This window comes from Phaethon lepturus, unplaced genomic scaffold, assembly GCF_000687285.1.
Source record: "Phaethon lepturus isolate BGI_N335 unplaced genomic scaffold, ASM68728v1 scaffold13592, whole genome shotgun sequence".
Lineage (NCBI taxonomy): Eukaryota > Metazoa > Chordata > Aves > Phaethontiformes > Phaethontidae > Phaethon > Phaethon lepturus.
The window spans coordinates 18,726-32,410 of NW_010522668.1; the positions used below are offsets into that span (position 1 = coordinate 18,726).

The 13,685-nt window shown below is 38.7% G+C and overlaps 2 protein-coding genes across 2 annotated transcripts in view; both read right to left on the bottom strand.

Annotated features, from left to right (window-relative positions):
* Window positions 1-3,535, bottom strand: part of OTOR (otoraplin) — a 4,478-nt gene extending 943 nt beyond the window's left edge. The window contains exons 1-3 of the mRNA XM_010281885.1: window positions 3,409-3,535; window positions 2,793-2,932; window positions 2,104-2,214 (exon numbers count right to left, since the gene is read on the bottom strand). Coding sequence (XP_010280187.1) covers window positions 2,104-2,214; window positions 2,793-2,932; window positions 3,409-3,532 — 375 coding nt within the window. The 5' untranslated portion in view covers window positions 3,533-3,535. The remainder of the gene's footprint in view (window positions 1-2,103; window positions 2,215-2,792; window positions 2,933-3,408) is intronic.
* A 3,214-nt stretch (window positions 3,536-6,749) lies between these two features.
* Window positions 6,750-12,853, bottom strand: SNRPB2 (small nuclear ribonucleoprotein polypeptide B; the record flags this gene model as incomplete). The annotated part of the gene is made up of 5 exons (XM_010281886.1): window positions 6,750-7,129; window positions 7,710-7,798; window positions 9,124-9,177; window positions 10,336-10,476; window positions 12,681-12,853. Coding segments are annotated over 5 exons (617 nt in total), but the record flags the coding sequence as incomplete, so codon positions are not given.
* Between the last annotated feature and the right edge of the window lie 832 nt (window positions 12,854-13,685).

Here is a 13,685-nt window from a genome sequence, read left to right on the forward strand (position 1 = left end):
CAGCAACCAACAGGCACCGTTTTACCCAGTGCTGCGCAAAAGGATGCTGAGAGAAGTTCAAAGGGAAAAATGTTTATTAGCATGGTCTGTAGCTAACGGGGTACATTGACTCCAACAGTGAAAGTTACTTTGTGGGGGAAAAAAATAAATTAAAAAAAAAAAAAAAAAAGAGGGTCAGAGAGACAGAGGCCCCCAGGCTGATGTCCTCTTTCAGCCTTCTCTCCAGTGCAGCAGGCGCCCCACCATAATCCTTTTCCTCATCGAGTTGCCTATCATTTGTTCGTTCATGCAAAGCCAGTCAGTGCTTTGATCAGGGGCTGGTGCTGCATGCCGATTAATCATTAAGCTTTGTGCATCATCAGGTCCCCTAATATAAATGGCAACCCCTTCCCAAGGGAGCCCATCATAACACTGGTATTGGGCTTTGTAGGTACAAGGCCAGGAAAGCAAGGCAAAAACATTGCCACTCGCTTGAGGGAAGGTTACAGAGCTGTGAGCACTAGAGACCGGCTTCTGACTTGCAGATGGAAGGCTGGTGGTATTTAAGGCATCTATGGTGGTGTGCAGCACTAGTGCTGCAGACAACAGCACCTTTAAGGGTTATTTCTGGAGCAAGCAGCGTGCCCATACACAGATTGGTCAAGATGGGCTGTAGACTGTTTCAAATGTGAACTTTGAGACAGTCAGATCCTTAAGGTCATGTTTGCAACGTATGACTGAGAGCAGTAGAACAAGGAGAACAACATATGTGTATCGCCCTTTTTTTTCATTGCATTCCTCCATAGAGAGAATGTGAAGTAAGGGTGAAACAACTGTGAAAGTTGCTAGTTTTGCAAAAGAAAATTACTTTCCAGTTAAAGTTCCACGTTGCAGCCTGGCAACAGCCCGTTCTGGACCCTGAGTCAGCCAGCAGGCTAAGGTCTTGCTTCAACCTACCTCTGCTTCCAGTTCAGCTTGCCATGCAGCAGACTGGCAGTCATATTGTTGAGACAAGAGCTTGAAAACATATTTTAGGTGTTCTTTCATTTTCTGTGACTAATTAATTGCTGCAATGCTTCAATGCCAAATTCAGAATAACCTAATGTAGTGTCAAGAAAAGAAATCACTTATCCGAGTTCTGCATTTCCTCAAATAAAGCTTGTCTGACACATTATAACACAAATCCTAGCAACTATTAACATGAAACAAAGTTACTCCTTTCCTTTATTTCCTCTGTGTTAATGAAACCCATCTAATAATTTGGACCCAGGATTAAAAACTCCATATACAATTTCAGGACTGAAGCACTAACTGTTGCATTTTGCTGTACACTTCAAAATGGCATATAGCTAAATACTCTATATTGATGAAGGTAATTACTGGAAACATACCACTCAATTTGTTTTAAGCATAGAAATAAGCTACCAGTAGGTGTCAGTTCTAAGCCAAATCATACCAACCTCTCAGAAAGGAGCCTCCTCTTCCACTTGTCTGTGAAGTGTTTCATATCTTCAGTAAAGTTAAAAGTTGTCTGGTGTATGAGACACTACTGTATGTCATCAAGAATGATCACTCTTCCAAAATATATCCTGCCTACTTATAGACCACTAATGTGTTTCCAGTTGTGTTTTAAATCAGCTTTTTGATAGATGTACCAACAACTTCAAAAGCATGCTTGCTTTCTCATAAAAAGAAGAGGGTAAATCAGAAGTTTTCAATGACAACATCCATATATATACACACGCAATTAATAGGAAGTGTGCTTGCATGCGTTACTGAAGTATGTGGCACAACAGCCAAAATCTAAAAAAAGAAAGCTTCTTGCTGTGTATTGCAAATGGTTTGGGTAAAACTTACATGGCCTTGAAGGAATACTACTCAAATCAATAGGAACTCTAATAGGATCAATCCCTTAACGCAGCATTGGTAATGTCTGCAATATCACAGCGTATGTTAGGAATTTATTGAGGCTATTGGCCTGTATAAAGGCCCAAAGATTGGATCCCTAAGCATCTGTGATATCCTACAATCAACTGCCACAATTATGATTTGTTTTTACAGCAAATTAGCATTACACAGCCAAGTATAATTATGTAGCCAGCTGGGCTTTTGCAAATTCCTTACCGTTGTAGGAACAGTCTTATTTGCTTCTTGATAGACATGTTGTTCTGAGACTAAACTGCTAGGGAAATAACCAACTGTCCCCATATGGTCTTCATACTGTTCTCCATAAACCTTCAAGCAAGGAGATGTATAATTAGGTACCTTAAAACAGTCCTCATCTGATTTGAGCTAGTTCATAATTTAGTCAAAAGCAGTTACTAATAGTGTTTCTTCTCCGGTTTCATATTTCCTAGGTTCCAATTAGCTTGCACATGAAACAAATCATTAACAAAAGTTCTGATACAGGCATACATTTTTTTGGAGTAAGTTAATACCACTGACAGTTTATCTGGAATTTTTTTATAAATGCAGCTAATATTTAGCTTTGCTTCCCTTAAATTTAAGACTTTTATGATCAACTGTGTTAAAAGCTTTCTCCTCCACAGTTTCATCAAACAGCCACAGAAAAGAACTGTTGAGCCCTTCTGTTAAAGTTCAGGTCATAGTTACCATATAGTTATTGAAAGTATTTCATAAAAAAAAATTAAACCCTTTAAGACTCCTCAATTAGTTTAAGTTTAAACATTCACTTGGAAAACTAAGTTGCTGCTTTAGAACCCACAATAGCTCAATATTAGCATCCATTTCTTGACAGAAATACGTGTTAATCTACTTCTGGTTTGCTCATATACACAAGAATCTCCTCTTACACTTCCAGCCCAGAATTCTCCAGAGTCTTTTTCTTTCACTAGTTTTGAGTAAACATAAATCAACTGCCCTTTTTTAATATTAATGAATCTGCAGTCTGGAGCATTATAATCCTCTTCTGCTCTGGCAAGGGAAATGGTGTCTAGAAAAAAAAAGAATGAGGTGGATGAATTTAAATACATATATACTTTTAGAGAGAGAAATGTAAGTATGTGTATGCTTGTATGCACACATGTAGAACTATTTCTACAGATAAAAGTAGATTATCCTGAAATTAATAAAAGTCTTCAAGAATTTGTTCTGCTTATTTTTCTATTCTCCACTAAGCAAAGGAATAGCTTAAGAGTGTGCCATCTCATCATAGTGGAAGTTATGATCCTTCTCTCTACATTTACCTTTCACTTGAGTGAAAAATGTCCATTACAAAACCCTTTTTGCAGTAAAACTGCATGTGACGTTCCACATAAACCCTCCCACTCTGCTTTTAAAGTTGATAAGCCAATACAAATACAACAGAGCTAAATAAGCAGAGTAGTTTTCCCTTGCACTAACCGCATCCAAACTCCACAGTCATTTTTGAGACTATTTTGTCCTCAAAATTAAAGCAACATTACTTACAGACACAGTCGTCATCAGCACACAGCTTTTTGCTGGCAAGCTTGTCCATAAATATTCCAGTTACAAGAGGACACATTAATCCGAGACACAAAAGTAAAACAACCAAATAAACACACTGTGTCATTTTGCTTTGCTGCAGTGCTTGCTGAATGCACACCAGGTCCAGCAATCCCCATCTTTTATGGAAGAGGCAGACACCTGGACAAATACTCCGGGCCAATGGGAAGGGGTTGGGGGGACATTCCACCCCACCAGACAAGCCGCAGGCAAGAGGAGGACCTCAGGGTCCACTCACGAAACCGAATACTCTCCTTAAGCCATTCTGCATTAACATTTCCATCAGCAACAGTATTAAACATTTTAAGCCTTCCTGTAGTTGTCTGTAGTCCTAATCGCACCTCAAGCAAAGTTTGAGAATCAAAATTAAGTCAGACCCTGGTAAGCAGCAAAGGAAATTACATCCTTCCAAATCCTCAAATTCTTCATTTTCACAAATGTTCACTGACAAGCGTAATCTTCACTGGGCTATAAACCCCCAGTGGCAGAGATTCCCCTGCTACGGGTCAACAGAAAGGACCTACTTGGATCCTAACAAATGGATGCAAATGTGAACAAACATTAAGGAGTTGAAACTCAGAAAAAATGCTTTGCAAGTCAGCAATTTCAATTTGAAAACTTAAGAGTTCAAACACCTCATACTTGTATAAGGAAGATCCCTTCCACAGGGAGACGCAGTTGAGAGCAAAACACACAGGTTATGCCAGGACAGCAACCATTTCACTTTTATTTACATAGCTGAACTCAGTTGAGAGTTTGCAGATGCATACAGCACCACAGGCTGACTTAAAAGGTCCTCTTTACACCGTGGAGAGGACATCTAGAATTCCTCTAGCTTCCCAAAATCTTGTCCTAGCATACAGGAGGCAAGACCTGTAGGGAGTACTTTAATTAAAATAGATGTACACACAAAAGGAACAACCACTGGAGTTGCACTGCAAGCCATTCACATCGCAGTTGTCAGGCTACAGAAGGCTGGTCTGGATCAATCCTTAAAAGTGACCAAGAGCAAGTTTGGAAATTCCCAAAACAGCACTTCAGAGAACCACTGCTTCCCGATTCGCAAGGAAGCATGAAGAGCTGCTGGCTGTACCAGCCTTTCAGTCCACAAGCAGAACAGAGGAAGCTGTCAACTGTCATCAAAAAACAAGGAATTGTTCACCACTTCCCATCAGCAAGCAGGTGTTCAGCCATCTACAGGGAAGCAGGGCTCCATCCCGTCTAAACAGTTACTTGGGAAGACAGGCACCATAACTCCGAACATCCCCCCACTCCTTCCTTGTTCTTCGCCCCAGCTTTATGTATTGAGTGTGACATCATATGGTATAGAATATCCCTTTGGCCAGCCTGGGTCAGCTGTCTCGGCTGTGTCGCTTCCCAGCTTTCAGTGTATCCCCTGCCTTCTCGCTGGCAGGCCAGCATGAGAAACTGGACTGTCCTTGACTGCTTAGCAACAACCCAAAACATCAGTACATTATCAACATTTTCTCATCCTAAATCCAAAACATAGCCTCACACAAGCTTCTGTGAAGAAAATAAACTCTATTCCAGCTGAAACCAGGACATAGTCTCACATACATAGACTAGTGGGACGCAGGGACAGCATAATACCTATAAAATTATGACTGCAGAAGGAAAAACATAAGGTTTACCATGGAATAACAGTCACTTTTGCTCTCTTACAGGCACATTGAAATGTTTTTCACTTGCAAGTCGTAGAACACTTGTGAGACCACACACACAAGTATCACTAAAAAAGAACATCCTGTATATGAAGATAGGACAGTAATTGAGATGACTGTGAAAAGGGCATCATCTTGCAATGTACTCTAGGAACAGAAGATGAAAGATTCTTCAGATCTTGTGCAAAAAAGTTGGTTTATGTAGCTAGTTTTATGCTTACAGATAACATAGCACTTGCTCCGAAATTGTGTGGACATGCCAGAACTACCAATTTGTATACCAAGATTTTGTAAAAAGCAATCATACTTCCGTGAGGGTGCAGCAGTTTGTACAAAGACCAGTTTTAAGTCAAATTTCAATTGTTTCAGAGCACAAGCTAGGCAAAACAGACGCTCTGCAGCTACAGCCGAGCCCACACAACACAGGGACTGTGCGGAGCCACGGTAATAGAGGAAAGGCTACAGCCTCAAGCATCCTTCCTCCCACCCCCATTGACCAAATTACTTTGGAAACAGAAAAAAACCTCAACACTTGCAATGTAGCTACAGTGCAAAACGTTCTTCATTGTAGTTTCTTGCCTAACTATCAGCTACTTGCCTGAACTACTTCTAAAGGAAATGATGCTAACTCTACCCTGTCACTTCTTTGTCTGAAAGGGCAGTTAGTGGCCCCACAGAGAAAAGTGTTCAAGAATTGAGGAAAGGTGCAACATGGCAAGCACCGTGCGACCGCTTCCTCTCAAACATTAATCTTCAAGTGTCCAATTGCAATCCTCCTAGCCAACACCATGCAACAGCTACTGCAAGATTCGTCAAAAATTATTATAAGTAAATCTGATTATTCTCTTAACCTAAAATATCTTTCTAGATCTTCCATCACCTGAACAAAACACTTCAGCTTTTGAAGTGATTTTTGCACCCAAATATTTAGAACAGTTACAACTCACAATACTACATCTGATTACTTCACTGCATTCACTGTATCTCATGCCACACCAGACCTGTAAAGGTTTTTGACAAATGGAAAACAAAACCAAACCAACAAACCCAGAGGCATTAGGACACACACCTTGGAAAAACTTGCCTAAAAATGGACTGTCAGGCTCATCTGCATTATCTTTGTAAAGAGACAGAAAGCTCTTCATAAACCATTTATTAAAATCACGGGCAATAGGGCTGGGAAGAGCAGATGAGAAAACAACAGATAAACTTCTGTTTCTTCTGTGAACCTGCTTCTACTACCAGCCATCATTACAAAGACAAAACCAAGATGAACAACAGTGCCATCAAACTGTAATCAATTTCCACCATACCTGGAAAAAAACCAACCCACTAAGCACAAGTTGTTTTTCTTAAGTGAGAAAGTCATTCTTCCTGAAAAGCAGCTGTCCCCTTGATAATGAGGCTGAAGATTGAGTATTGCATTTATTCTGAATATGCTGACATTTAGCTGTCTTTCCAGAGCAAAAAGCGTGAGCAATTTTCCAGCACTCGTTTCTGAGAAATGGGTCTCACCTTAAACATAGTTAAACCAATATAATGAATAAGCCCTGCAAGCCGAACAGATCAATAACGAGACAGATTCAAGGAAAAACGTGGCTTGAAAACAACATAAACTGAATTTATTTTATAAAAATTAGTATTTCAACACAAAATTTTATTATCCGGTAGATCCATGGAACTCCTAAATCTGTCCTGGCCATTGTGCAATTTTACACAAGTCTTAAGCTTTCTACAGAGAACAGCAAACATGCTAGCTGATCCAAGTATCATCATATGAAAAAAACAACTATCCACAGAAGTCCTTTATAGGAGCATCTGGTTATTTCTTCGCATAAGTGATTTTCATGGCATGAGATGGAGTAATCTTGAATCCTTGGAGAGCATCTCGAGCAGCTCCTGCTTGATTCTCATTTTCAAACTCCACAAATGCGATGTCATGGCGCCCAGGCACTAAGCGTACTTCTTTGAATCCAGGAAACCTTTAAAATGAGGTGAAAGAGTCAGATAATATTTCCTAGTTTGATCTCTCATCAGTAGAATAATATTTCCTAGTTTGACCTCTCATCAGTAGCCATAAGACCTTATCATAAGCACCTACTATAAATAGTTATATATAAATATATATAAAAAAATAACTGTATAATAGTTATTACTAATGAAAGTTTTAAATTGAAGTATTTCACATGTCCAGTCCTTAAACCATGTGTCAGTTAAGGATCATTACGTGGAAGAAATTTAATCAGTCTTGTGCACATATGGAAGTAACTAAAGCTAGTTTTAAAACTGCTCCTGCTGTTGTGAAATCTTTACTATTACAGCCACCAGCTTAAATCCGGTGCAGATCGATAGTAGATAATTAACACAATCAAAACCAGCTACCAAAAAAACGGATTTGCACCAAGACATCAGAACTGACATCTGTAACCTTGGCAGTAAGACAAAGAACTGAAATACCTTCAGAAAAAAACTCTTTTATTTCTAAAAAATCAGTTTTCCAACTGAGAAAAAGCACACAGGTAACAGAAAAAGTGAAAGGACTCCTTTCTATTCAAAACTTACTGATTGAATAACATGGACAGCATCATCTCATTCGTTTCCTCAGGCAAGTTATTAAGGAAAAGGATATAGTTTGGTGGGTTATCAGGCACCTGCAACAACAGAAAATCAAAGCTCAGAAGATTATACACAGCTATCTGTTCTGCTGCTTCTGTCTGCATGATTATTTGCATCAAGACTTACATATCCCTAGTTTTGCCCAGAACACTGCTAGCTGGACTAGCAGCAGTACCAAAACACTGAATATCTTTGGGTGTCCTAAACCCACAAAACCCACATGGTTTTACTAGAGTACTCTATTCAAGTTTATTAAACCCAATGTGGTTTAATTTATTTAGATTTAGAGCTTTAGAGTCTTTAACAGATTTGCCTGCTAATATGAACTTGTAGCAACATACCAGACACAAGGCTGAGTAGTCAGTTTGCTGACACTGGACTGAAAGACTGCAATCTGCATTAAGGCAGATGCAGATGATCGAGGAGATCACAGAAATATAAAGAAACTGAATACCACAATTTCAAACGTCCCAATAATGGTGCCAAGTGAGTTAATGCCTCAGTGGGACAATCTCCTTCAGCTTATGGAAATATTCCAGGCAGTGCCATTAGAAAATAAACTTCTGAAGTTCAAATACCTAAATACTCAGTGTTGTGCTTTGATGCAAACTGACATACACATATTGTGCCTTGTTATAAATGATACCTGAAAGAAAACCCAGACTGGGAGCAAGACATTTTCCCCTGTGGATTATGTATGCAATTCTCAATAATAGTACTCAAGAAAGAAATGCAGGGCAAACAAAGATACTCTTCTATAGGATTTGTCCTCCTGCAAATCCTGGCTCTTTAGTATCTCCCCTTCTAACACACATGAATCATTTCACTGAGCAGACAAGATGAGTGAAGCATAGGGAGTTGTTGCTACATCTCCACACAATCCTCTGGAAAATAAGACACTTATGAGAAAAAAGAAAAAGTGAGCAGAAGACTCCCAAACTCCTGAAAGGAAGCTTTTATGCAGATATTCTGGCACCCTGTGTAGTCTTCCTTCTCCTTCTCTACTACTAGAACGAAATAAGTTAAAGGGAATTTATTAACAATGAAAAAAAATCAAGAATCCCGCAACTGATACTAAGCACAGTCCAAATTTAAGAATCAAGTAGGATTTGTTAATAGTGCAGTATTCTGTACAATAATGAGAAACTGCAGATTTTTCATTTCATGTCAACCAGATATAGTAAGTGCGGGATTTCTTTTGTTTGTTTACTGTGATTTAGCTGTTAGACAAATCGTCTCACAGAGCAAAAAGGAAGCTGTAAAATATATCCTCAAGTTCCCATGTGTAACAAGCTTTTATTCATAGAGAATAATTTTAAACATCAGTGCTGTTAGTGACAAAAAAACCCATAAACATTACCTGCTGATTCTGTGCTGCAGTCCCTGGGGCACTGGCTGAATTTGGTGTTGCTCCCTAGTAAATAAGCACAAAATAGTTTTACAAAGGTGTTCTGTTAGAAATATATAAGCATACATCACCATGTTTCTGTACAACTGACGAAGTATGTTAAGGTTTTTTTAAGCTACAATCCAAGTAACATTTGTTGCTTATGAGATACTTCCCAAAGGGAAACATAAAGCCTGTAAATTTTGCCGAACTTCAAAACCAGGCAATCAAAGAAAAAACGCCAGTAGTATCTGATCTGACTATGGCTGAGTCTGCAGATACAGCAAATCGCTATTTCTCTACATTATTAAATTTGGTTCAATAGACAGGAAGGAAGCAGTTTTGAAAACGAAGGCTTAGACAGGACATACCTAATAGGAGAAAAATAGGTGTTTCCACTGAGGAGTCCAGTTTAGCAAGGACAACTGAAGCTATCATAGCCATTATAACTGAGTAGAAATTATTTCTTCTTAGGAGATGTTTATATAACAATTGATTTTCTACTAAATTCTGAGAAATTTAAATATTCTACCTAGAAAATGTTGCTTTCTATGAATACTTGTACCTCTCCTTGATACAAATTTCTGCCTTAGCGGGAAGTGCAGTTAAATAACACAGTATTCAAGCTCTGTGCCTTGATGTTTTTTGCTGTACTTCAAGCACATAAATTACTAAGTATCATTAGTTTAGGCCAGGCCAGGCCAACCCTTAGCGGAGATACACTCCAAGCCAACTCCTTTTCATCTAGCTGTCAATCAATTCTCTTGTTCCCATTTACCATTCTTCAGTGCTTATAGAGCAAATAGGGCATTAAAAGACTGAAGCAAAAAGCTGGTTGAGCGCTTGAAGCTGGCATTAAAGACAAGCACACACGCCTCCTTTTTTTCCTTTCTAAAAAATAAGTTAGTTTCTACTTTGGTTTATTGTATGTTTGCCCTAAATCTTTATTTTCATCTTGTAGAGGATAAGAGGAGGGGGAAAAAAAAAGGAACAGCAAAAACTACATAATCAGTCCCCTCTCCTTCAACTTCTAGTGAGTACTCAAAAGCACTAGGTATCAACAGACCACAATTTAGGAAATTGAGAAGTACCAGAGATCATACTTAGTCCTACTCCCCGCCCCCCCGCTTAAAATAGCTTTTGTATTTGTTTTTTTTTTCTCTTTTAAACAGAGAATCAGCTTACCTGGATAACCTTTTTATTTGCTGCATTTGCTGACTGCTCCAGAGATTTGGCCTTTTTCTTTTCCTTCCTTTTTTCCTTATCAGCAAAAGTACCACGCATTTTAGAGATTATATCAGAGTCTGTTTTTGCATACTGAATACGCTTTTTAAAAGAGAAAAAAAGAAGTACATTTTGCAGTTAATAATACTGAACATTTTGCACCACTTTTATTAACTGTGCTCTACTGTGCATTTACACTTTTTCTGTAGGAACTTCTTGTATTAAAAATAGTTATAAACTGTAGGTATGCTTACAGAATATCTAATCCTCGTAATTAATTCCAAACACAACTACAGAACTCTAAAAAAACCCACAAAAACCCTAAGATGGAAATTACTAATTTTAACTCATTCAAATTGGACTCTATTCATCTAACAGCATCTTTTTAATATCTGTCAAGGTAACATACAAAGTGATATCACAGCATTTGATAAAACTAGCACTATCCCCTGTTAAAAAAAATGAGAGTTTTTTAAACCCATTTTAAAGGGAGTTTGAATTTTACAGTGATGTCTCAGACCTCTGCAGAAAACGGAGTGCAGCAAAACTCAAGACTTCTTAAATAGAAAGGCCAGTACCTGCCTTAATCCAAACCGGCTTGCATAAATTGTGTCAGCAGCACAACCGTCCTGGTTTTCCAACAAAGGCTGCCCAATGCACTAGTCAGGGAGGTAAGCAGATTCAGCTACGAGTATACAGGTGTGCAACGTTGTATATGCACACAATACTATCGCTTTTACTGTCACACTACCTCAATGCAAAATTACACAGCAGTTGAAGATTATTTTTTAATGCTTTTATTTAGTGCTTAGATAGAGTATGCATGCTGCAAGGCAACATTTAAAGAGTGAAGTACACTTGAAAGTTATGAAGCCTTCATCTTTTTATTTCCTATTGAGTTTTAGTGAACACAAGTCTCTTTAAGGGTAAACAACAGAACTGAGCTGGCACAATTCCTTGTTAAGGATTTCATTGGAGGATCAAAACTGTTAGTGAAAAAAGCTCATGGCTCAGCAACACAACTGTCTGTGCTCTCCTTAATGCTCAAAGCCATGAGCTGAAAGCCAGAATTAATATATCCATCTTTACTGGTTTTGGCTGGCATACAGTTATTGTCTTCATAGTAGCTAGTACAGGGCTATGTTTTGGGTTTGTGCTGGAGAGTGTTGATAATTCAGGGATGTTTTAGATATTCCTGAGCAGTGCTTAAGCAGAGTCAAGGCCTTTTCTGCCTCTCACCTCACCCCACCAGCGAGTAGGCTGGGAGTGCAGAAGAAGTTGGGAAGGGACACAGCCAGGACAGCTGACCCCAGCTGACCAAAGAGATTATTTTCCTGGAGATGGCTGAACACCTACCTGCCAATGGGAAGCAGTGAATTAATTCCTTGTTTTGCTTTGCTTGCATATGCAGCTTTTGCTTTACTTATTAAACCATCTTTATCTCAACCCATGAGTTTTCTCACTTTTGTTCTTCTGGATTCTCTCCCCCATCCCACCAGGGGAGAGTGAGCGAGCAGCTGTGTGGGGCTTAGTTGCTAGCTGGGCTTAAACCATGACAGCATCCATCACTGAAGTCAAGTGGACCATCTGCATTGTATCCTTACACCTCACAAATAGTTGCAGAATTAAGAGATGTCTAATTATCCAAGCAGGCAACGATGTGTCAATTGTTGTGTTCTGCACATTATCAAGTAAATTATTAAACCACGTTCTATCAACCAGCAGTATATTTGCTCCACTGAAGTTACACTGAAATGCAGTTATTTGGTTTAGATGATCTAGTGCATGCACAAGCAGAACTAGTAATCTATCCAAAAAATAAATCACTGGTCACATCTGTTGAATTCTGGGAAGTAAAACTAGAGAGATCTTCACCCTACTCAATGCTACCTGAAAAATGAAGCATCATACGTATTTATTACAAATATAATAGTAATTAAGGTTACTCTAGATGTTAACTGAAAGCACCCAGTTTCAATAACATTACGAAATGAATTTAATCAGTTTAACAGAAGACATCATGAGTAAAATGGAAGTGTTTAAGAACTTAAAAACTTTAATCCAGCATAGAAAAACATAAAGCCATCACTTAGGAAACCTAAATGCTAAGTTCAACCTCTGTGTGTGTTTTAACTACAGTCTCTCTGGCACCCCTCTGGCTTGCATAAATACATATATTCATCAGGATGTGACTTGACTGAATAACAGCAAAATTACAAGACGGTTAAGTCACAAGGGGCAAGTACAAAACACTGTATTGTACCATGGCAATTTTTTTAATTTAAAAAGCTAACAAAATAACTTACCATTGGTTTCCCATAAAACGGAAAGCCTTGTAGTTGTCTCAAAGCATTAGTAGATGATCCAAGTTCTTTAAATATAACAAAAGCTTGTCCTCTCATCTTCATAGTCTTTAAAGCCACAATGTCAACCACATGACCAAACTGTGAGAATAACGCATACAGGGACCTTTTCAGTTCTGTGGACAATACCAAAAAAAAAGAGATTATAACAGGCTACATACAAACATCCACTTCTACAGTTTTCTGTCCTTCGGCGACAGTATTTTTTGCCAGTTTTAGCCCACACCATGAAACGTTACACGAATTTAGTCAAAACTGTTGCATGCGTACATGTTTATTCGCCCAGTTTTATGCAAGTTGGTGTATAATGCTTGGTTTCACACTTCAAGTATTCAGCTAGTGAAAAAGTTGTACTGCTATCCATTCTACCATTTTACAACAGTAAAAATTACACAAGGGTATGTATATATGTGTTTTCATATACATACATATATACAAACAGGCTCAACACATTCAAGTATGATGTATGACAGCCAAAGACTGATCAGAAAATCAATACTCTAACACACAACAGTAAAGAGATATGACATGAAATAAGAACACAGCAAAATAGTAACTACTTAAAGGCTAATTAAATTTGGAAAATTTGTTTGTAAATGTTCAATCAATTCTCTCACACACATGAAATACGTTTTCGTATTCTAGATTAGAATGTTTTTGTATGACCACACTGTACCTTACAACTGCAACAGATTTATTTTCCTTATTTAAAATCACCTGACTACCTGCCAAATGAAACCTTAATCTTATCCAATCAAACTAAATAATTTAGCTGCTGCTTCGTTACGAGCAGCCGGTTGCTGAGAGCTCTCGGAGCAGGATCACCACCCGTACGGCACTGCAGGGAGCTCCCGAAGCCGTGGCACTGCCAAAACAGCAGCAGCTGGATCTGCGACGAGCGCACGGCCAGGCGTGGGAGCCAGCCCCAAGTGCCAACGTCCGCTTTCT